The sequence below is a fragment of the Rhipicephalus microplus genome, unplaced genomic scaffold (assembly GCF_043290135.1).
Source record: "Rhipicephalus microplus isolate Deutch F79 unplaced genomic scaffold, USDA_Rmic scaffold_14, whole genome shotgun sequence".
In the NCBI taxonomy this organism is placed as follows: Eukaryota; Metazoa; Arthropoda; class Arachnida; order Ixodida; family Ixodidae; genus Rhipicephalus; species Rhipicephalus microplus.
Window position 1 is genome coordinate 33,822,163 of NW_027464587.1, and position 22,342 is coordinate 33,844,504.

The 22,342-nt window shown below is 46.4% G+C and overlaps 1 protein-coding gene across 6 annotated transcripts in view; it reads left to right on the forward strand.

The window, feature by feature from the left end:
* Nucleotides 1-614: 614 nt before the first annotated feature.
* The window catches only part of LOC119181418 (Mitotic spindle organizing protein 1), a 41,758-nt gene continuing 20,030 nt past the window's right edge, over nt 615-22,342 (forward strand). For 2 of the 6 annotated variants that reach the window (XM_037432656.2, XM_075882959.1), the window contains exons 1-3: nt 652-927; nt 1,014-1,168; nt 12,921-12,990. In XM_037432656.2, the coding sequence (XP_037288553.1) occupies nt 873-927; nt 1,014-1,168; nt 12,921-12,950 (240 nt within the window). In that variant the 5' untranslated portion in view covers nt 652-872 and the 3' untranslated portion in view covers nt 12,951-12,990. Of the gene's footprint in view, nt 928-1,013; nt 1,169-12,920; nt 12,991-13,584; nt 13,869-22,342 lie in introns of those variants that run through there. The other 4 variants (XM_037432657.2, XM_075882961.1, XM_037432652.2 and 1 more) reach the window with 3 other exon arrangements.

The window sequence follows — 22,342 nt, forward strand, 5'->3', positions numbered from 1 at the left end:
TGCGTGGTTGTCATGGTGCTTAAAGTTTGGGTTTAGGGCGCGCATTCCTGCAGCAGGCACGTAATCAAGAAAAACCCGGCGTGGAGGCTGTCTAAGGCGTTGTACTGTTGAACCCAAGGACGTGTGTTCGATCCTAGCCGCGGTGGCTGTTCTCCTGACGGAGGAGAAAAACGAAACAAGCCGTGTGTCGGCATTTCGGCTGACGTTAAAAATTCTAAAGGGATCTAAATTAACCTGCAGCCCTCCGCTATGGCGCACCTCATAGCGGAAGTGTGGCTTCGGCCCGTTAAACTCCAAAATTATAATTCTGACATTGCGAAAAAAAAAAGTGCGTAGTGTTTTTCGCACCTCGGAACCGCAGTCGACATGACCGCTGCATTAGCGAAACCACTTTGAACATTTAAACGGCCGGAAAATAATACGATTTCAGTTGCTCCACGCCCTGCACACTGATAAGATGCCCCAAAAGAAGTGTCGTGCATTGCATGTCGCGAACGTTGCATAATTTCTGGCATTTCAACAATTGCGCTGTGGCTCTCTACTTCGGCGCGCAAAGAAGTTTCTGGTGACGCTGCGAACCGCGCCGCCTCTCGGCGTCGACACGAAGTGGGTCACCCACCGCCGCCTGTGAGCACACTGCCTCTATTCTAGTACACTGTAGGCCCGCGTTTCGCCGCCTCGTCCCAGCGGAGTTAGCAAACTAAAAAAGAATCTAGTTGGCTGCGAGCGGGTAGCGGCGCTAAGTCAGTCAGTTGGCTTCGCGGTGAGCCGAAGAACCGCAGCTTCTGTGACCGCGGCTCACTTTTTAAGAAGAGCCACTCCACGGAGCCACTCAAAAGATCCGGCCCATCACTAGAAGAAACAAACAAAAGATGGCGGCGCCCGGCGGTGATGAACAGCGGGCAGCTGTCAAAGAAACTTTCGATGGTTTGTAAACCTTTCTCACTTTCTGGCCAAGCATCTTCCTTCTTCGCAACCTAAGCAAACAACGCCTGCTGCATCTGACTGTGCAGTGTTACTGGAGATGTCTCAGCTGTTGAACACGGGCCTGGATGCTCAGTCGCTGGTTCTCTGCGTCAAGCTGTGCGAAAGCGGCGTAAACCCCGAAGCCCTGGCCTGCCTCATCAAGGAGGTGCGCGCCCGAACGGCGTCCAACGTCTCCACTTCGGTAGGTTTCATTTCTTTGGGTATGTTCGTGCGTAAGGTGCTTTGAGGTTTCTAGCTTGTGTGACAACGATCCGGCTATACGAATCGTTGAAGTAACCGGGCTCGTGCACTTGGTTCAAGCTCGAGCGTTTTTTTTTTTTTTTTTTAGGTTTATCGCGCTGTGAAGCTTGATGTAGTTTGGCACGAGCGTTCGACACAACCGTGCTTGACGTTCACGCAAGTTTTCCAATTTGACAATGTGGTTGCGATGCATGTAAGCTTGTTATATACGTCTTCTTTGTTAATTTCTTTTTTAAATCAGGAGACCGAACCTACAACCTTGGAAGTTTTACAGGTTCAAGGTGCTTTGCTTGGTCAGCGTCTCCTCTATTTTTAGACGCCCGTCAGGTGGGGTGCCGTTGGCCCCGCGAGTAATACCCGTGCCACACCGCAGAGAAAATGGCATTTACCTCCTAATGCCTTCAGATTGAAGGTCATTCGCGCGGTGCCACAGCGATGAACGAAATGGATTCGCCCAAATGCCATTCGTCACCGAATGCCATTGCCAGAACTCATTCGACTGAGAAATGAGTACTCTCGACGGCACAGCTGATGAATTAATTGTATAAAACGACATTTGATTCGACTGGTAGGAAACTTTTGCGTATTATATTTACACTACTCACTTAAAGAACTGCTTAAAAACTTCTCTTTGGCTGGTAGGCGCTGTAAAATAAATGAGCCAGGCACCCTTTTCTTTTTATGCTGCGGATCTGACTAGCTTTGGCTTAAGTTGCTATACAGTCTGTTGCAATGTCTTCAAACAAAGTAACGAACGAAATCAAACGGCACCATAATATGCTTATTTATACTTTTAATTATTATCGGATGTGTATGAAGCATGTAAACGCTTCTTTATTTTTTTTATTGCTACTCACTCGATGCTCACGAGGAAGGTGCTGCGATCGACATCATCAAGTTAAATGTCATTCGCTTTGGACGTATAGCAGCACCGCCGAAAAAAATGTCATTCGGGAACTGAATGCCTTCGCTACCGAATGTCATTTTCTATGCCCGTGTGGCACAGGTATAAGGCCCCTAGATTAAACAAGTTTCCAAGGTAGCATCACTCATTGTTCTCGATGCAGTCTGGGTCACTCTCCAGCTTACCCTTTCTTTTCTCTGCTATCCACATGTGTAATTCGTCCATTTCTTGCTCGAGATCGTGGAAATGGCTGGTGGTGCTATTTATTATTATGCAGACAGTTCAAAACGAGTACGCATGCGCATATGGCTGTAGCCAGATTCTCGCCGTGACCAAAGACGAAATCGTAGCCAGGACAAACTCAAGAGGAGGAGTGTTTCAGTGTGCGCCAAGTCGGCCAAGATTGTTTCGCAGTGCTTATTCAATGCAATATCCGAGTTTTACAACAATTCTGGGTTGCCATAAATCTACAGGAAATGGTTTCGCTCTCTTCAACTTACCTTGTGCTATCCGAAATGATGCACACCGTGAAGTGCAGCTATGATACATTTCACGCGCCCCGCCGCGGTGGTCTAGTGGCTAAGGTACTCGGCTGCTGACCCGCAGGGCGCGGGTTCGAATCCCGGCTGCGGCGGCTGCATTTCCGATGGAGGCGGAAATGTTGTAGGCCCGTGTGCTCAGATTTGGGTGCACGTTAAAGAACCCCAGGTGGTCTAAATTTCCGGAGCCCTCCACTACGGCGTCTCTCATAATCATATAGTGGTTTTGGGACGTTAAACCCCACATATCAATCAATCAATACATTTCACGCGGACGATTTCGAGGAACTTTGGCCACATTCGTAGACATGGTTATGCGAAGCGAGTTTATTTGTCGGTTTCTATTGAAATTCCAGGAGCACGTCTAATGCAGCACGTCTACTGCATGAGTTGTTACAAATACTCGTGCTTACACACGTATACAGAGTAGCCACGCAGTCCTCAGCTACGCACCTATTGCTGGTAGCTCGAGTTTCAAAGGTAGAGTTGAGTAACTTCATCTAAATTGCTCATTTCAGTTTCTTGAGATTGTATTATTAAATTTCTGATTACTTTTTAGCATTATGTCAATACAAGTTACACTAATGAAGGAAATGTGCCAGCATCTGTGGTAAATTTGTGGAATCGAGGGAGCTGTTGCGCCTTGACAGGTCCAGCACATAGTCAAACATCATCGCTCTAAACACTACCCATAGCTTTCATTGCAGGCATCTCAGGACTTTGTCGAACTCTAAGCGTCAGAGCCTAGAGAAATAAAACATCAGCATGCATGTGTTCATTGTGGAAAAAAAAAGAATGAAATAAAGATAATTTTGCAGTACAGCTTTGTTCTTGCGACGTTGGTGTTAGTCATTGTTGATTGCAAGGTGAAGAGAATACGTGATTAGTATTGTTCTTTTTTTTTGGCTTAAAAGTACATATTAGAGGTGTGCAAGCTACCAGCTATAGGCGACTAGTATATAGCAAATACAGCAATTCAGGTCGCATCAGCTCCAATCCACATCCTAAATAGTAAAGTCAGTAAATGCAGGTTGATCTAATCTAATCCACTTCCTAGGTGCCTGGGCTGTAACCCTTATAGTGAACTAGAATATATACAGAGATTCCATGAGATGTACCTATGTTTTCTAGTAGCTTTGGCTGCATTACAGGACTGTCGTGGGCTCTTTCAAACTTTTCATCATCATCAGCCTGACTACGTCCACTGCAGGACAAAGGCCTCTCCCATGTCCCACCAGTTAACTCGGTCCTGTGCTTGCTGCTGCCATTTCATACCCTCTAATTTCTTAATCTCATCTGCCCACCTAACTTTTTGTTTCCTATTAACTTGCTCGCCTTCTTTGGGAATGCAGTAAGTTACCCTGAATGACCAGCGGTTATCCTGCCTACGCGCTACATGCCCGGCCTATGTCCATTTCCTCTTCTTGATTTCAACTATAATATTGCCACATGGTCTGCTTGGGTGAGGTCCATGAGTGAAAGAGGACAAAGGCGATCTATCTATGCTGCTGCTTGGCTAGTCGACTCAACGAGGCCATTATATCAAGTTTGTCGTGAGAAACATGACAAGACTGGTGAAAGTGCTGGGTACTACGTCTCACGATCCACCCGATGCCGAAGACCCCGCCCAGCAGCCGGAACATAAGCCCTGCACCCGTGGACACTCCTCTTCACAGAGTAAGCCGCCGCCCACGAGGCCTACCGCCTGAGACACCAACTACTGACGCAGCGACTATGACTTCGACACAAAATCTCGTGCAAGCTCCGACACCTTTCACGCCGATATACTGCACTGTCCAGAACCCGCTCATGCCTAGCCCCTTTCACACAGAGCAGCATGAAGATGTTGACATCTGAGTATGTTTGAACGTGTCGCAGTGATCAATTACTGGGATGATGCTGTGAAGCTCCGGAATGTGTACACTTGCCTAAAGGACGGTGCCAAGTCGTGGTTTTTTAACAGGGATGATGTTCTGATATCTTGGCACGAGTTTCAGCGTCGCCTTCTGGAGACCTAAAGGAGTCCCGACCCCCTGAACGGGCAGAGCGTGCACTACAATCACGCATCCAGATGCCAAACGAGACCGTCTTGATGTACGTCGAGGACATAGCGCGGCTTTTCAAGCGAGCGGATCCTGCTATGACAGAAGAAAAAAAGTTGCGCCACCTCATGCGTGGTGTGAAGGAACAACTTTTTGCTGGTTTGGTGCGTAGTCCCCCCCAAGAGTGTTGCCGAGTTCCTTAGTGAAGCGGCAACAATGGAGCAAGTACTGCACCAACGGTCTGTCCTGTTTGACCGTCAAGTGAATACTGCTTCAACTCCCGAAATTTTCGCCACCCCTGGGAACAAGAGCCCCGAATGGATTCGCGAGGTCATCCGCTCTGTCTTCCGCGAAGAAATGGAAAAGATGTATGGGACAAGGCAAATTGATGCAAGTTCTATCACCAGTGTCATTCGTGACGAGGTCCAGCAGGTGCTGCACGCCCATCGTTTTCCGCCGATGTCGGTTGATCCGGAAACGGCTCCTGTGTCTACTGACAGTCGCTGTCGTACATACGCGGAAGCCTTGCGATCTGCCATGCCTCTTTCTGGTCAAGGAGTCCCGACCCAGACAATGCCACACGTCCCGATCCAGCCAGTGTCGCACGTCCCTGTCCAGACGGTGCCACACGTCTCGATCCAGACAGTGCCGTACGTCCTGATACAAACAATGATGCCACCAGTCGCGATTCAGTCAGCGCACGCTGGTTTGGACATCGATGGTCGCCATGCACCGACGCACAAGTCTGATCTCTGGCGTACGCCGGACAGACCCCTGTGCTATCATTGCGATGAGGCTGGTCACATTTACCGTGAATGCCCATACCGGCAACTTGGACTGCGCAGATTTTTCGTCAATTCCCCTCGTCCCCAAATTGGTCAAAGGCCAAGGGATATCGAAGAGTATATCGCGCAACAGCATGCACTCTTTACTCGATGGCAATCGGGGTCACCATCTCCGAGGAGACACGTAGTCACTGGGCCACGTTTCGTCACGAGCCCTCGTTGAGAAACTGAAGGCAGCGGCCTTTGGGGGCAAGGTCGCTGGGACTCAAAGTGCGTAAGACCTCCCATCGACGCTTGCACGCAACGCCGAAGGCATTTCGTCAGAGGTTGATCACAGTAGTGAAGAAACGCCGACATCCACATCTGAACACAGTGACCGCCTGTCACTCGACATACCTGTGCTGATTGACGGTTTTCAGGTCAATGCCTTGATAGACACTGGTGCAGACTATTTGATTATCAATGAGAGGCTAGCAAAAGATCTCAGGAAAGTGATTACGCCGTGGAATGGAACGCAAATTCGAACAGCTGGAGGACATGTTGTAACACCGCTGTACGGCAAGAGTGAAAATTTGTGCGTCAACTTTTGTACTCAGCTGCCTCGCTCTTCGTGACTGTTCACGTCAGCTGATTATCGGCATGGACTTCCTTCTGAAATACGGTGCCATCATAAATTTTCGTGAATGCGTCGTGACCTTGTCGACTCAAGGTGCAACAGATCGAGACGCTGATAACTGCTGTAGACCTGCGCTGCGTGTTGCTGACGACAGTGCGACGCTGCCGCCTCGAGCGACTGTTCCCATTGAAGTCACTTGTGAAGACCTCCGAGACAGTGACGTGGTGGCTGAAAGCAACCTATCACTTCTGTTGCTCCAAGGTGTATGTGCTGCCCGAAGTGTTGTGCGTGTCCGCGACGGACAGTCACAGATACTAGTTACTAACTTCAACTACGAGCACCGGCATCTATTCCACGGAACCACCATAGCCTATGGAGACCCTGTTGCCGACGTCATGGAGTACTTCGCATCCGAGGAAACGCATAAGGATGAGGAATTTCTAGACCTTTATCGACATTAATTCGACGCTGTCAGACGAGAGAAAGGCTGCACTTCATGACCTTTTAAGGGAGTTTCAATCTTGCTTCGTCTCTTCTTCCAAAGTCCGTCAAACATGCTTCACGAAGCATCGAATTATTACCGACGATGCCGTCCACCCCATCCGGCAGCAGCCTTATCGCGTTTCTGCGAAAGAAGGCGAGGCTATTCAGACACAAGTCAAAGAGATGCTCGATGACGGGATTATTCAACCATACAGCAGCCCTTGGTCCTCGCCAGTCGTTCTAGTGCAGAAAAAAGACGAAACGCTGCAATTCTGTATTGACTACAGGAAGCTTAATAGTGTCACGAACAAAGCCGTCTACCCGCTTCCGCGGGTCGATGACTCTCTCAACAAGTTACGGCGCGCAAAGTATTATTCATCCATCGATCTAAAGAGTGGCTATTGGCAAATCCAAGTGGATGAACGACACTGACAAAAAACCGAGTTTATGACTCCAGACGGACATTATGAATTCTGCATTCTTCCCTTTGGCCTGTTCTGCCCTAGCCACTTTTCAGAGGATGATGGACACTGTTCTCGCTGGCTTGAGGTGGCAAAGCTGCCTTGTCTACCTCGATGATGTGGTCATCTTTTCCGAGAGCTTCGAAAAACATCTGAAGCATCTGAGAAAGGTTCTGAAAGTCATTCGCACAGCTGAACTTACACTGAAGCCCCGAAAATGCTATTTCGGCTATGAAGAGCTGGGATTTTTGGGACATGTCATTAGTGCTGATGGAGTGCGACCTGATCCAGACAAAACTGCTGCTGTCGCCACCTTCCCTGTTTCATCAGATAAAAGAGCAGTACGCTGTTTCCTCGGCTTCTGCGCATATTATCGCCGATTTATCGTCAACTTCTCGAAGATAGCTGAACCTCTTACGCGACTCACCCGAGATGACGTGCCTTTTACTTGGAGCGCAGAACAAGATACAGAGTTCACAGAGCTACGACAGAGAATGCAAACAGCCCCTGTTCTTGCCCGTTTCGATGAGGACGCTGCTACAGAAATTTATACAGATGCCAGCAACATTGGACTTGGCGCTGTCCTTGTACAACGACACGACGGTGTTGAGCATGTAATAGCTTACGCCAGTCGTACTCTTTCTCTAGCTGAGACCAACTATTCTACATCAGAAAAAGAATGTCTCACAGTCATGTGGGCGACGACCAAATTTCGGCCTTATCTCTGCTGTCGTCCCTTCTAAGTGGTGACTGACCACCACTCGCTCTACTGGCTGGCCAATCTCGGAGATCCATCCGGCCGTCTCGCTCGGTGGAGTTTGCGTTTGCAGTTCAACATTACGATTGTGTACAGGTCAGGGCGCAAACACGAAGATGCCGACGTGCTTTCTCGAGCGCCCTTGGGACACGCTGTCAGAGGCTCTGAGGATGAAGATGGCTTTCTCAGAGCAGTTAGCGATTCGGAATTCGTGTCAAAACAGCGGAAGACGAAGAATTACGCTCAGCTATTGATTCCCTGGAAGGCCAGAACTCTCAGGTCCCTCAACACATTGCTCGCGAGTTGTCTTCTTTCTGTCTAAGAAGAGGCATTCTGTACAAGAAAAACGCCCGTGGTAGCAACAAAGCCTTCCTACTCGTTGTTCCTACCGACATGCCTGATGAGATCCTCCTTGCGTGCCACGACGAGTCCACGTCAGGACATTTGAGCTATTCGCGAACTCTCGCCAGAATACGCCAACAGTATTACTGGCCGCGACTATCAACTAATGTACATCACTATGTGAAAGGCTGCCGTGAGTGTCAGCGCCGCAAGACACCGCCTTTGAGACCCGCAAGCTTGCTCCAGCCGATCGCACCACCACAGACACCGTTTGACCTCGTGGGAATGGACCTTCTCGGACTTTTCCCTTTGTCATCCTCTGGGAACAAATGGATAATAGTTGCGACTGATTACCTTACTCGTTACGCTGAAACAAAAGCGTTACCCCGTGGCACGGCCTCTGAAGTCGCGCAGTTCTTCGTGCGGGAAATCGTCCTAGACATAGTGCTCGTCATGCGTGATTACGGACAGAGAGACGTCGTTTACAGCACGAATGATGGGCGGACATTTTTAAATTGAGCTGCACAAGTCATCGAAAAACCACGGCTTATCATGCGCAATCCGATGGGCTGACAGAGAGGCTTAACAAGACCATAGCAGACATGTTATGTCTTGTCCATGTACGTGGACGTACAACATAAAACCTGGGACGAGATTCTTCCATATATCACGTTTGCATACAATCCGGCAACGCAAGACACAACGCGATTTCTGCCTTTCCGACTTGTTTACGGACGCAACGTGCGAACCATGCTCGATGCTATGCTTCCGTGTGACCGAAGCAGTGAACTTGCTCTAGGCGCTGAGCAATATACTCAATACGCCGAAGAAGCTCGTCAGCTAGCTCGCATTAACACCAGTCACCAACAAAATGCCGATGCATGGCTTTACAACTTCCGCCATCGAAACGTCACCTACCGCCCTGACCGAGTGTGTGTGTGTGGATCCCTGTCCGGCGACCAAGCTTATCCGAAAAACTCCTAGTCCGTTATTTTGGACCGTACAAGGTTCTTAGGCGTGTCACAGATCTTACATACGAGGTATTTCCGGACGGCGCAGCGTCTTCTCCTCGACAGCTTCGGCCCGAAACTGTGCATGTCGTTCGGCTGAAGCCCTACTTCACACAGTAGCCCTTGTGGTTCAACATGTTACAACAAGCCGTGACATTGCGTTGCTGCTGCTGTTTTTGTTCTCCTGCGTTTTTATGCCTTTTGTTTTTGCGCTGCGAGTACTGGAACTCTCCCTCTTTTGGTTCTCTAGATCTGCGTGTGTATGCCTTCACTTTTTTTTCTTTCTTTACGAGCATCGAGTCGATGCTTTCAAAGGGGAGGACTAGTGCCACATGGTCTGCTTGGGTGAGATTCATGAGTGAAAGAGGACAAAGACGATCTATCTATGCTGCTGCTTGGCTAGTCGACTCAACGAGCCCATTATATCAAGTTTGTTGTGAAAAAGATGACAATATTCTTAACCTTGGTTTGTTCCCTGATCCATTATGCTCTTTTCTTGTCTCTTAATGTTACACCTATCATTTTCCTTTCCATTGCTCGCTGCGTCGTCCTTAATTTAGGTTGAACCCTCTTTGTAAGTCTCGAGGTTTCTGCTCCATAGCTAAACACCGGCTAGATGCAGCTGTTATACTGTATTTACTAGCATAATAGGTGCACTTTTTTTTCCCAAAAAATCCAGCTCGAAGTAAGAAGTGCATCAATTACGTGAAGCAAAATTTTCGAAAATTTTTTCGACTCTGTTCTTACGCTTTAAATCTGCAGATTTGTCAAGTAAAAGGTGACCTTATTGTTTACCAATTGATTCAGCAGAAAACAAACATACCTACATACCTTTTAATGAACAAGCGAGAGCCGTCAACTGCACATACACACGTAAAACTTATTTACACAAAAGTCGTAGGTGTTCCTCCTTTTCCCTATTCGGAGTCCGAGTTGGAGGCCACACATTCATCCTCGCTGAGTGGGAATTTGTTTTCGGTGTCCAAATCATCCGCACCCCACAACATGTCATCCTCACTCGCATCCAGTGCGTTCCAGATACCAGTCTTCTTAAAGCTTTTTCTGAAGACATCATTGGAGATCACGTGCCACGCTTCCACGATCCAAGTGCACAACATTTCCACAGGCGGCCTCTTAATCTTACCACCTAGATGTTGTCTTGCCCGCTGATCTTACCAGCGGATGGTGTCCTCCAGCCATCCCGGTAGTGTACAGCCTTCGTACATTGCCCTTGAAAGGCTTATTCAAGGACATGTCCAAAGGCTGCAGTATCGATGTGAGGTCGCCCGTAATCACTGCCAGATCGGTGTGCAGCTCCTTTAGCTCATCTCGTACGTGGTCTACTAGGTGCCCAAGAAAACTGTCCAGGACAAGCATGGACGGGAACAACAGACCACCCGGCCGCCGACCCCAGACCGTTTTCACCCAATCCACCATGAGTTCCGCCCTCATCCAGCCTTTTTCCTGGACTCTGATGTAGATGCCTTGAAGGAAATTCGCCTTTGGGAGCGCCTTACTTTTAAAGATAAGGTAAGGCGGTAGCTTGTGCCCATCCACTGTCACCGCCGTCATTACGGTGCATCGTTGTTTATCAGCGCCACATGTTCTCATGATGATGCTCCACGCACCTTTCTCCTCCACTGTCGTGTTCTGCTACACATCAAATCAAAGGGGGGCTCTGGTCGGTGTTGCCGATCTGTGACAGAATGAAGACTTTCTGCTGTCGGAGCTTTATAACGAAACGCTGGAAGTCCACCACTTTGTTATCATATGCTGCGGGCAAGCACTTGCACAAGGTGGTCCGTCTTCGCAGTGCGAGGCCATGGCGCCGCATGAAACGAGTTGTCTATCCGGAGCTGGCTTTGAACTTTTTTGCCTCAATGCGTTCGGATACCTGCCGGTCTTGGCACTGTTGAAAGCCCATTGTGTCTTCTTTGTTGCCTTAAGTTTTTCTTCTTGATCCCTTCAGTACCTAGTACTAGTTTCTTCAACACCGAAATGCCTGCTTGCAGCCCGGTTGCCGTGCTCTAGCGCCTATTGCACTGCCTTCAGTTTAAATCCAGCCGTGCAGCTTGCGCACTTTCCCATGGTGAAACCAAAGTTGAATACACGACCACAACATGCGCTTACTGCTTACAATATGGTGTTTATTTTTCTCTAATGGTGGTGATGGCGATCGAGCCCCCAGCGTTGTAGACGTGACCTTCAAGGAGCGCGGCGATTTGGGGGATCAGTAATTGATGGAACAGCCGTTTTTTTTTTTTTTGCTCATGGACGCTTTCTTTTTTCAAGTTTTATTTCGACAAACACGTTAGTTAGGTCATTGCACTTCGAATTTTATTATTTGCTCGTCGATTTGCCTTCTTTTTTTCTTCTGGGTACGGGGACCACGTTCCAACTGTACCACTGGGGGGATAGAATCGTTTCTGATCACGGCCAAGTTCAGGGTGCGCCTATTATGCACTGCATGAAAAAAATAGAATTTTCCGCGACCAGACTGGAGGGGGGGGGGGGGGTTGAGGGGGCGCGCTTATTATGCGAATGCGCCGATTATGAGAGTAAATACGGTATACTTTTCTCTTTAGGAATAGTGGCAGTCTACCTGTCATAGTTTGAGAGAGCTTGCTAAATGTGCTCCACCCGATTATTATTCTTCTAGTTACTTCAGCCTCGCGATTCAGCTTCGCAGTTATTACCTGTCCTAAGTAGACGTAGCCTTTTATAACTTCAAGTGCACTGTTACCTATCTATAAAAGCTGTTCTCTTCCGAGGTTGTCGTACAATACTTTCATTTTATGCAGATTAATTTTAAGACCTACTTTTCTGCTCTCCTTGTCTAACTGCGTAATCATGAGTTGCGATTTGTCCCCTGAGTTACTCAGCAATGCAATGTCATCGGCGAAGCGCAGGTTACTACGGAATCCAGCGGCTTGAGGAGGCTTTGGCGAAGCAACGGAGAAAAGGAGCCGACGACCCGTCTAATGGGCGCGGGGGCAACCGAGTAACTTTCGTCTAGTTGGAGCACAACATCCTCGAGGTCTAAGCTCTAAGATTATCGAACTCTAATAGCCGTAATCCTAAGATAGGGAGCATCCGCGCCCTGCGAGACCGGGGACTTCCCACACGCCGAATGTATAAATAAATGTTATTGCTCTCTCTCTCCATTAACTTTTATTCCTACTTTTAGCTGCGGTTAATTTTAACTCTTGTGTTTGCTTTCTGGTTCTTCTAAACATTAAACAGCCAACTTACTTACTCTGGCTTGGAGGTTTCATTTTGGCCAGGTATACATAAATATTTACTGCACGTGCTCAGAAAATTTTGAGTACTTGTGGTACATTTATTTGCTTATCTTATAGAAACGCCTGATTTTTTTACCACTCGAGGGTCTGTTTTGAGTGCACACAGTTTTCCATGGAAACGTAACGGTCATGGAATTTGCTTTAAATTATCATGGAAAACCTGGAAAAGACAGGGAATTTTAAAAAAGCAAATTGGTAGACACCCTGTTATTATTTAAAGCAGCACAAATGATAGGGCAAGAAGTACAAACTACAGAATGGACACTATGACAATGTTCTTAGTGTCCATCCTGTTGTTTGCTCTGCTTTAAATAACGTAGAACCATACCAACTAGCCCAGATGTCGACCTTCCCACTAACATCTCTTTGTAGCCTGTGATGTGAGTGTGGAGGTTTTTGTAATGAACCTACCATTCTAAGCTACCATGTATTTGTACATTTCTCTCCTTCAGAGCATGCGGCCTGACAATGCCGAGCGATGACTGCACCAGTCTTCTTGCTGAAGATCAGATGGTCGTGTAGGTAAGCTTTCTTGGATTCATATTAGATGTGCATGTGCTAAACATTTTACTTACTAGTAGTAAACAGTTGTTTCGAACCAAACCAGCTGTCTTTCACTTAACATGAGGCACTTTGCGCACGTTTGTTTACAAAACTTGTTTTTGCTGAATATGTGAGCAAGTGGCAAAAAAGATCAATATACATTGATGTTTGAGTGAATGTAGCCTCCTGCATTATAAATGTGTATTTAACTTCATTTTGCAGTGTGCTATTGCATATGTTCGCTTAGCTGAAGATAGTGCATTGTCCAATGAGTCATTTGATGTGACGTGCAAATCATGTTAGAAGTGTCGTTTTTTTTTTTGGGGGGGGGGGGGGGATAAATTTTACCAAAGAATGAAATGTGTCTATCCTAAGATTTGATTATATATAAAACAGATATTCAAAGGGATCAGGATAAATATTTATATTTAATTAAAATTCATAATATTTACTGTAAAACATACAAACCAATGCGGTGTGACATTATTTTTGTTGCAACATTGTGTGCCTTGAAAAAATGTTGCGTGAATCAGATGCATTTACAGACAATTCCTCGTTGGTTGTACTTTCCAGCCTTTCAGCAATGCGCAAGGGATGTTCACATATGTGGGTGATCAGCTGTGAGGAAAGGAAATGGTGTGAACACAGCGAACATTGATTTGCTGCTTGAATAACCTCGCCAATGCAAGTGCCCGGAAATGCAAGCACCTGGCTACTCGGGGCGGAGCATTGCACCGTGTTTAGGGCATTACAGGTCACTTGGAGATTGAGTCTGTTGCTGAATTGGTGTAATGGTGTGTTGCACTTGGTTGTAAAACCTTATCCAAAGTGGACAATAAAACAGAAGCCCCAAGTCAGTTTGGACTGGAAGGTTGTGTTTCCTTAATTCATTGGATGTATATGTAACGTTAGCTTAGTAGGTCAGAGTGAAATATTTTTTGCTTGCATTTCACTCTGAGACACACATTCAATGTTAAAAGTATAAAATTAATTGCTTTACTTGAGCTCTCAGGCATGCAAGGTCACAAAGACTCGACAAAAAGACTCTATTCTTACTGTGCAATTTAATGTGGCTTTCTTTCCTTTTGAGTATACATTTAGTTTTCAACTTCAGGCAGATACTATAAAAGTTTTTGATAAGGTTGATTTGGTGCAGGAATCTCATAGCAGTATCTCTGCTCTTTTACATTTAGATATCCAATGTTTTAAGGTGATGCCAGTTTATTCTTCAATTCATTTTACCTATAGTAGCCTCAAGGCCAAAGGCGTGACAGAGAAGTGAGTAAAAAAATATAGGACAAGTGAAAGCAGAGATCAGAAAAAATAACGGCAAGTGATAGTAGGCTGAGGTTTAGTTTCATGAAGGACTTACTAGTAGTTTGGTTGTAGTTATGTAGAAAGAATTGCAGAAAGTTGGGTATTTTGAACAAGTTCAAGTGAGTGAATGAACTTGGCAATACTCGGGTCCTATACAGGTTTGAGTTTTGAGCACATCAAAGGTTTTGTAAAGAAGCAGTTTTAGTGATGGGGAGGCAGAAAAAACGTCAGGCCTGCACGGAAGGCGCAGCACAGTCACAGCAAAAGCTAGCAGAGTGGCCTTCGAGAGCCTTTTTTAAACACTAATCGGGTAACTGCTACAAGCACACTTGCTTGTTGCCAACTATGGCATTAATAATAAAAATTTTAGGGTAGTAGGCCAACATTCGCTATGCTATTTTTCGCCACGCTTCTAAAAAGCGTGGTATCTGCTAAACTGTTGCGAAGAATTTTGTGCCAATTGTTCATGCAGTGGCTGACGACGATAAGGAATTATGCCTGAAGTAAGTATGCGCCACAGTTAATAACTGAACAAAAACAAGATTTTGTAATAGGTTGAAGCATTGGACGACCCACTCATTAAGCTATTTGCATTGTGCGACGACTGCTTGTTCTTTTGCTATTTTTAAACTCTTTATAAATCGTATTAACGCGAGTGCTTTCCCGACATCAAGCCCGCCTAAGGCAAGATTGCCACCAAGTACCAAGCATCGGCGTAGCTCAGTGGTAGAATACTGGGCTGGCACCCAGCGGACCCGGGTTCGAGCCCCACTGTATCATTGGTACTTGGTTTTTTCCAATTTTGCACGATGTGGTTACGGACACCGGCAGCGGCGGACAACTACGGCGCTGCACGAGACCATAGTTGTGACCTCATAACAGCTTTGCTGTAAAATATACATGGTAGGTATCGGAGTGTTCAGTTAGCATTGTTGATTATATGGTTAATGTGGAAAGACCATGTTAAATCTCATGTAATGTGTACACCAAGGTAGCGATAAACCGATTCAAGGATAGTGTTAAGGTAGTATGCTGGTGGATTAGATGCAGTACGGGATGCATGTAAGACTTTGCACTTATTGTTGTTTAGTGTCATTAGCCAGTTGTGTCACCATTCAGAAATATCATTAATATCAGTTTGCAATGTAGTTATGTGTTGGGCATTAGTGATTTCACGCATAACAACACAGTCATCAGCAAACAAGTAATTGTCAGACGTTACGTGCTAGGCTAAGTCATATGCAAAAGATTAAAATCTACTTGGTATCCAAATGAGTGCTCTGTACCAGTCTACAATTGGTGACAAGCTAAGACTGCAGTGGCAGATGCACCACTGTTCAATTAATCAGCATTGAAAGAGTTTCCTTACCAATTATGCCTAGCATGGTCATTGACTCTTGCAGGGTTGTGAACGAGCACTGCATCGGGGAGAGCATTAATGTAGCATGGGTGAGTGCAAGTGCTGGTGAGGCTTTAGGGGGCCAAAAGTCCCCCTTTTGCACCCCCGTGTGACTACTAGTATCTCCATGGTCTCACAGCCAAAGCAAGCTGTTATACTGGTGTTACACGAGCACTACTGATGGTGATCACTCCTCATCCCGACCGAATTTCTTAGTTGTGATTGGTTCATTTACACAGGCTGCAGAAGGAAACCAGTCACATTAGAAATTTGATCTTGACTAGGCCCCATCTTGATCAGCAGTGCACTGTAAGATGCCGGCACAAGAGAGTACGAATGCAAGAAACGGGTAGTTTGCTGTGGTCTGTACTGCTATATGTTCACCCAGCACGGAGAACCTTCCAGTTGTCCCAAATTATATGATGATGCTAATGAACTTAAAATATTAATTTACCACTCAATTTTATCGCACCTCCATTGCGCATGCCTTGTGTAGTTCATGAGAACGGCTAAAAACCTGAGCAAAATAAACGCCTATTACACAAAAATATAATACTGCGAAATTCCGAGAAAGCATCTCCCATCCTTCCAATAGTGAAGGATAACCTGACACAAGATTCGGAGGGGGGCCCCTTACGCGGTGACAGATCAAAGTTCATCATGGCGGTAGAAGAGCTGTTAAAAATAAATGGAAACTCATGCTTCTAGTGTGTGAATTATTAAATATGCATCTATTCAATGTTTTCATTTGCCATTTTCAGGATAAAAACAGTAAAAATAGTGGGAGGGGAGAAGGGTGCACATATTTGGTTTCTCCTATAAAAAGGAAGCGGGTGCTTTACTCGGGATTTTACTATACATACCATTGCAAATGCACCAGATTTCAGTTACACTCAGCATCTCTTAGAACGTTACAATATGCCTACGTTTACTCCTTTTACATACCACATGGTAATGATGCCTAAACTCCTAAAATAGTCTATATAACTAAATTCCTCACCAGCAAACAGAATACTGCTATGTATGCTACCCATCACGAAGAACTTGCGGCCCATACTTGTTTCAAGAACTAATTGTGGTTTGGAATGATGAAACGGAAACTACTCCAGACCGCTTCATTATTAATGGCATTGACACGCACATCACAAGCATAATACGGTTTGCACTATTTAAGTAATCTGACCTTTCTTAATGAATCATACTTCCGACCTGTGTTCACATACACACACTCAATAGAAAAAAAGGATGCGTGACTCTTTTAGGAGAGTGCTGACTGGCCATGCATATGACTTTTCAAAAAGACATGCCGACTCTCCTGGTGGACCAAAGTTGGTGCAGTCTGTGTGAGTCCACTGGTCCTCATAGGAAGAGTGAACATCGAGATGACATCTATTGCACAAGCCAGTCGCTGTCCATGATCGTAAGTGTTACGGCGTATAGAGGGTACACTCGATGTACTATGCCATGACGGTTAAAAGTGATTGTGTGATTTGGAAGGCGCTTATTAGGGAGTGTGGTCTGGAATGCACCTGTTCTTCATCGTCCTCGTTGACAGCGGGCCGCGGTGGTCTAGTGGCTAAGGTACTCGGCTGCTGACCCGCAGGGCGCGGGTTCAAATCCCGGCTGCGGCGGCTGCATTTCCGATGAAGGCGGAAATGTTGTAGGCCCGTGTGCTCAGATTTGGGTGCACGTTAAAGAACCCCAGGTGGTCTAAATTTCCGGAGCCCTCCACTACGGCGTCTCTCATAATCATATAGTGGTTTTGGGACGTTAAACCCCACATATCAATCAATCAATCGTTGACAGCGGCTACCTCACACAACAATGCCAAGAAAAAAGCCTCAGCATTAGAAGCTTTACCCCTAAAAAAAAAAAAAAAATGTGCGTCTGCCTAGTCGTGCTCAGTCCCCTTAGGCCCACTCGTCACAGCACGCTTTCGCTTTAGCCCCATTAAACTGCTGCCGGCACTTGTGCTAGAGCAAAACATTATCTGAACACTCTCTCTATTCTGGCAGGAGAGGAGTTCTGTGCCTCAATTATTTCAGGGGCAAAGCCCCTTAAGGTCAAGCTATATCTCTCCATTGGTCGTCACCATAGTTTGATGGGAGTCTGCTGGGGCAGTCTACCCAGTGCATGCTCTGGTTTGATCAGAGTTTGCTAGGGGCACTACAGTCAACACGGCGCATGCTCTGGCTTGGTCGGACACCACTATGGGCGCCAAAAAGTTTGCTCCTGCCGCTCACGCTCTTTCTCTCTTTGGCATTGGATCGGTAACGGCGGACTCTCTATAGATGACGACGAAGAAAGGAAGGTGCGAATAGTGGCTCATCTACAAGCGGAGCTGATGGCTCGCAATGTATGATAATAAGGTGACATTGGAGGCTAGTTGGTACGTCCGCATGCCAAAAAAAAAAAAAAATGCGAGACAACACAGAGCGATGCGCAAGCTAACAACTACATCATTTTGATTATGCACAGCCTTATGTATGAAAATAAAACGAACACGAAAAGAGGGGAGGAAAATTCAGTGATAAAAGATACGAAAAGAAAAAGAAACAAACGGGCGCAACACAATGTCACTAAAATGTCTCAAGAAATTACATATGCAGTGCTAATGTTTCCTTCAAAAGCTGATCTTTTTGTGAAAGAAAGCGACCGAGGGAGCGTTAATGGACCCTTTACTGATATGCATGTAAAAAGCTGCAGTAATTTTCGACTCTGTCTGATAAAAAGATTGCCCTAAATCTTTTGAGTCAAGAAACATCACTGTGCAGTTGCATTTTGTGCAGTGGGAAGCGAAATGACCAGAATGTGTTAGAAGCGACACAACATAATAATGCTCTTTCAGTCTTTCATAAATGCACCTCCCGGTTTAGCCTATACACTTCTTATTGCAGGAGAGAGGAATGCCATAAACAACACATTCTCAGCATCCGACATACTAATTATTTTTGATATTAACACAAGTTTCTTAATTCGATGACAGAGATTATGGATGTAGGGAATGACAGCCGGTTTTTCCGAGATCCCCCTCGGCCTAACAGGTTCGTCTATCTTACCAGTAGCGACGATCGCATGGGCCTTTTCAGTAACAGAGCAAATAACCTTAATCGAATACATGCTCTTTTAATTTGGTAGCCTGTGATTCAAGGCTAGCAATGCCGGGTACAAGAGAGACTTTTTGATAGCTTGCTGCTCAAAAAGCAAAGCTACTGCCCGTTCCACCAGCTTAGACTGCCCAGAATGATCGTAATTGCTGTCCCTGTGTCGTCTCACATTTTTTTTTCTATGGGCTGGTAAAGCTGCCACAACACACCGATGCAGGCAAGCGAACACAGGAGCCGACGGCAGAACACCGAAAGTGTTCGCTACCCGAGGTTGGCGACGCCGATGCTAGGTTTAAGTGCAATTTCCTTGACAGGAGTTTTAGGCACTGCTGCACAGTATGCACTCACCTGTGGCTTCACAACAATTTGACGAAAATCGCCAGCATTCAAAACGAACAGTCTCAAACTAACCCATTGCTGTGCTGCAGCGAGAGTTTGCCACTGATGATGATCACAGTGAATACTTGTTTCGTTCTACTTGTAAAAAGAAATATATTCCAAAAGAACTTCTTTTTGAGCGAGTTCGTTCTTACAATGCTTACGGATTGTGGCGCAAAATACATTTCATGAAAAGAAGGCAAGCAGAAGAGAAGAAGGTGAAACGTTAAACTGCCAACTGTTTAATGCCAGTTTGAGGAGCGTGCAGAAAAAAAAAAAGATATTTCCATGCATGTGTGAACAGAAAACGCATGACGTGCTGCAACATGCTCAAGAAAGCATGATATTGCCAAGAATACAGTGACTATGGTTATGGGGCCCATCAATGCAGTACTATCATTAGAGTGAGGGGGCCCGTCAGCATGGTGTAATCGTGACTACAGTGACGGGTCCCATCATAATAGCGATGAAGCTATAGTGGCAGGCCCTGTCACCGTAAAGCAATGACTACGGTGAGGGGGCTTGTCACCTCAGTGTAATGGTAGAAATGAGGGGGTGCCCATTTCCATAAATTTGTAGTTGTAGAGGCCACAACTCAGCTGTTCTGGTGGCGTATTAGGTTGACGTGCAGTTGGCAATGCGGTCGTGCCACAGATTGTTAGTTCAAATGACGTTTTGTTGCTTTTTTATTGTAATGCGTCTTGACTGCTTTCAAGGAGTCGTAATTTTGCTTTTTTGCAAGAAAATAGGGTCGTCGTTTGTGCCGGTAGTTAGCTCTACCGCGTTGATGCTTTGAGGCTCAGGTGGGTAAGTTGTTGGTGTGCAAGATGATGCGTTGTTGGTGTGTGACTTTAGTTCGAGTCGCGCTGGCCAACTGAACTTTTCTCTTTCTTCTCAGCTTTCAATATTGTTTCAAGTTATGTTGCCTATTTTAAAAGCAGCATCCTTGTCACAAACGAGCGCTCAAGAAAGCGCGCACCTGTAAATTTTAGCGACAGCCAAAATACCAGGCGCTGTTCTGATGCACCAGAAGCCAGCGTAAAAGAAGAAAACAAGCATCAAAGAACTTCTTGCGTGCGCGGTTTTTACCCTTGAAAAGCGTCATCGCTACGCTGACCAACCTCCTTGCACCTATCGCCGAGCGAGCACCAGAAGCTTCGAGAAGAAAAGCGTGAGTCACTCCCTGGTTGTGTCACGGGTCGAGGATAGTTCTTGAAAAGTCTAGCTCCTTTCGCAGCTTTGGTTCTGCAGTACAGCGACGAAGCTTTCAGAAGTTAGGGTGAACGTATATAAGAGAGCAGTGGATGGTGGTGATGAGATGAGAGTTTGCGCTAGTGTGCGTAGGGCAGGAGATGAAGAGAGTTTGTCACCGTCCATTGATGTGCTTGTTCTACAGTGACCAAGCAGATTAGATGAAGAGGTTTTCTACCTGCACGAGAAGGCTTGTATTACAAGCAGGAGCAGAGTGTGTGCTTACAGCCAGTGGGCAAGGATCCGTTCAGCAGACGCAGAGCGCGAGTGATTGAAGTGTTACCGGCGAAGAAGTTTTCTTATTGGAGTGCGGACATTCGATGGTGTGAAGTTCCCAAGAGAGAAACATCGGGAGCGACGGAACGACAATCTGCGCCGGACTTTGAGTGAGTGGTTCGATCATTGGAGAAAATCATTCAAACTTTGTTCCAAGAACATAGACTCAATAAGTTTGACGAACTTTTGTAGTCTTCAAGTGTCTTGGTAGTGTATGAGATCGCATTGTGGCGCATGTTGTTTGTGCAGGTTGTTTTGAGTATATCTTGCTGTGTTGTGTACCAGTCGTTTAGAATACCTTGTGGTTGGAGATGTATCGGATTATTGTCGAGTGTGCATATTTGTGTGTTATTTTTTTCATGGTATTTGAGAATATAATTTTGTTCTGTTATCAACTCTCGCTTCTGACTCATTCTTTGGACCACAGCTGGTGTTCGCTGGCGCAACCAATAGAACTAATTAAATCTAAATTGTCCGTGCTTTTGTGGTGCAGTTTGGTGAACTGATACGTCGGTCCTTGGAATTAGCCCGGCGATTGCCTCCCTAATTACGGACTAGTGACAGTCCTACATTGGAGCGATGAGAGGAGCCGCTGGCTAGTGAGAACTTGGGCGATCAGCTGAGTTGGGGTTATCGCTGACAGACCCGGCTCGCTGAGTGGCAGCTATCGCAGAGCCTGTTACGCCTGAGAGTCTAGACAGAACGTGATTGCCTCTGCAAAGGCAATCTGTGTCGCGACCAGCGAGCGAGTCTGCCTGACGCCATCATCTCAACGGCGTCATCTAACCCGATGGCACCGGTGTGTCTTACGGAACGCGTGGTGAGCTCCCTCAACCCACTGGCCAAATAGCAGCTCGATGATGCAATCGGCGCCATCAAGTCTGGTGAGTCTTTTGCAATACATAGCAACATAACTTGTCTATGGGTGCAACCCAGCAGCGGTTCCTGACTGGAGGATTCTGACATCACGGGCAGCGGCGGTTCTGATTGGACGTTGCTGACGTAAGGGTCCACCCCGGACCTATAAAAAAAGCCAAGCAGCGCATCTGCAGCAGCCAACGTATGCGTCAGAGAGAAGACCTCTCGGCTCTTTGAGTCCCTAAGCTGTTGGCCCCACTTCCGAATATGAAACGCCTCTCTTTCTATGCTGTACATAAACATTGCTTTAACTCACCGTCGTCTTGTCCGCTCGTCTATCAGCTCTGTCCAGAAGGAGCCTTTGAGTTGAGAAACGTGCTATGGAACAACCTCGGCGGCCCGTGACCTCGAGGCACTCTGCAACAGTGCCGGCGGTGGTGTGAATCGTAACAAGTCCTGGTCTGAGCTCCCCCCCCATTGCCTAATCCCTTGCAATAATACAAGTGTAGCAAGTTTTCATCGCTACCATTAAAAGCATGTGTGCAGACACTGCTGCATCGAGGCAATTAATACAGCGCCGTAATGATGTAACTATGAGGGGCTCGTTTTAACAACCGCACCTACAGTGACGGGCCTCAACATAGTGCTGCTGTTTGTGTTCTTACTAAAGTGATTGGCGAAGTTTTTAATTGCTTTTTTTTTTACTGCTGCGCGAGGTGACTGTGTACAAGCTCCCTACGGCTGC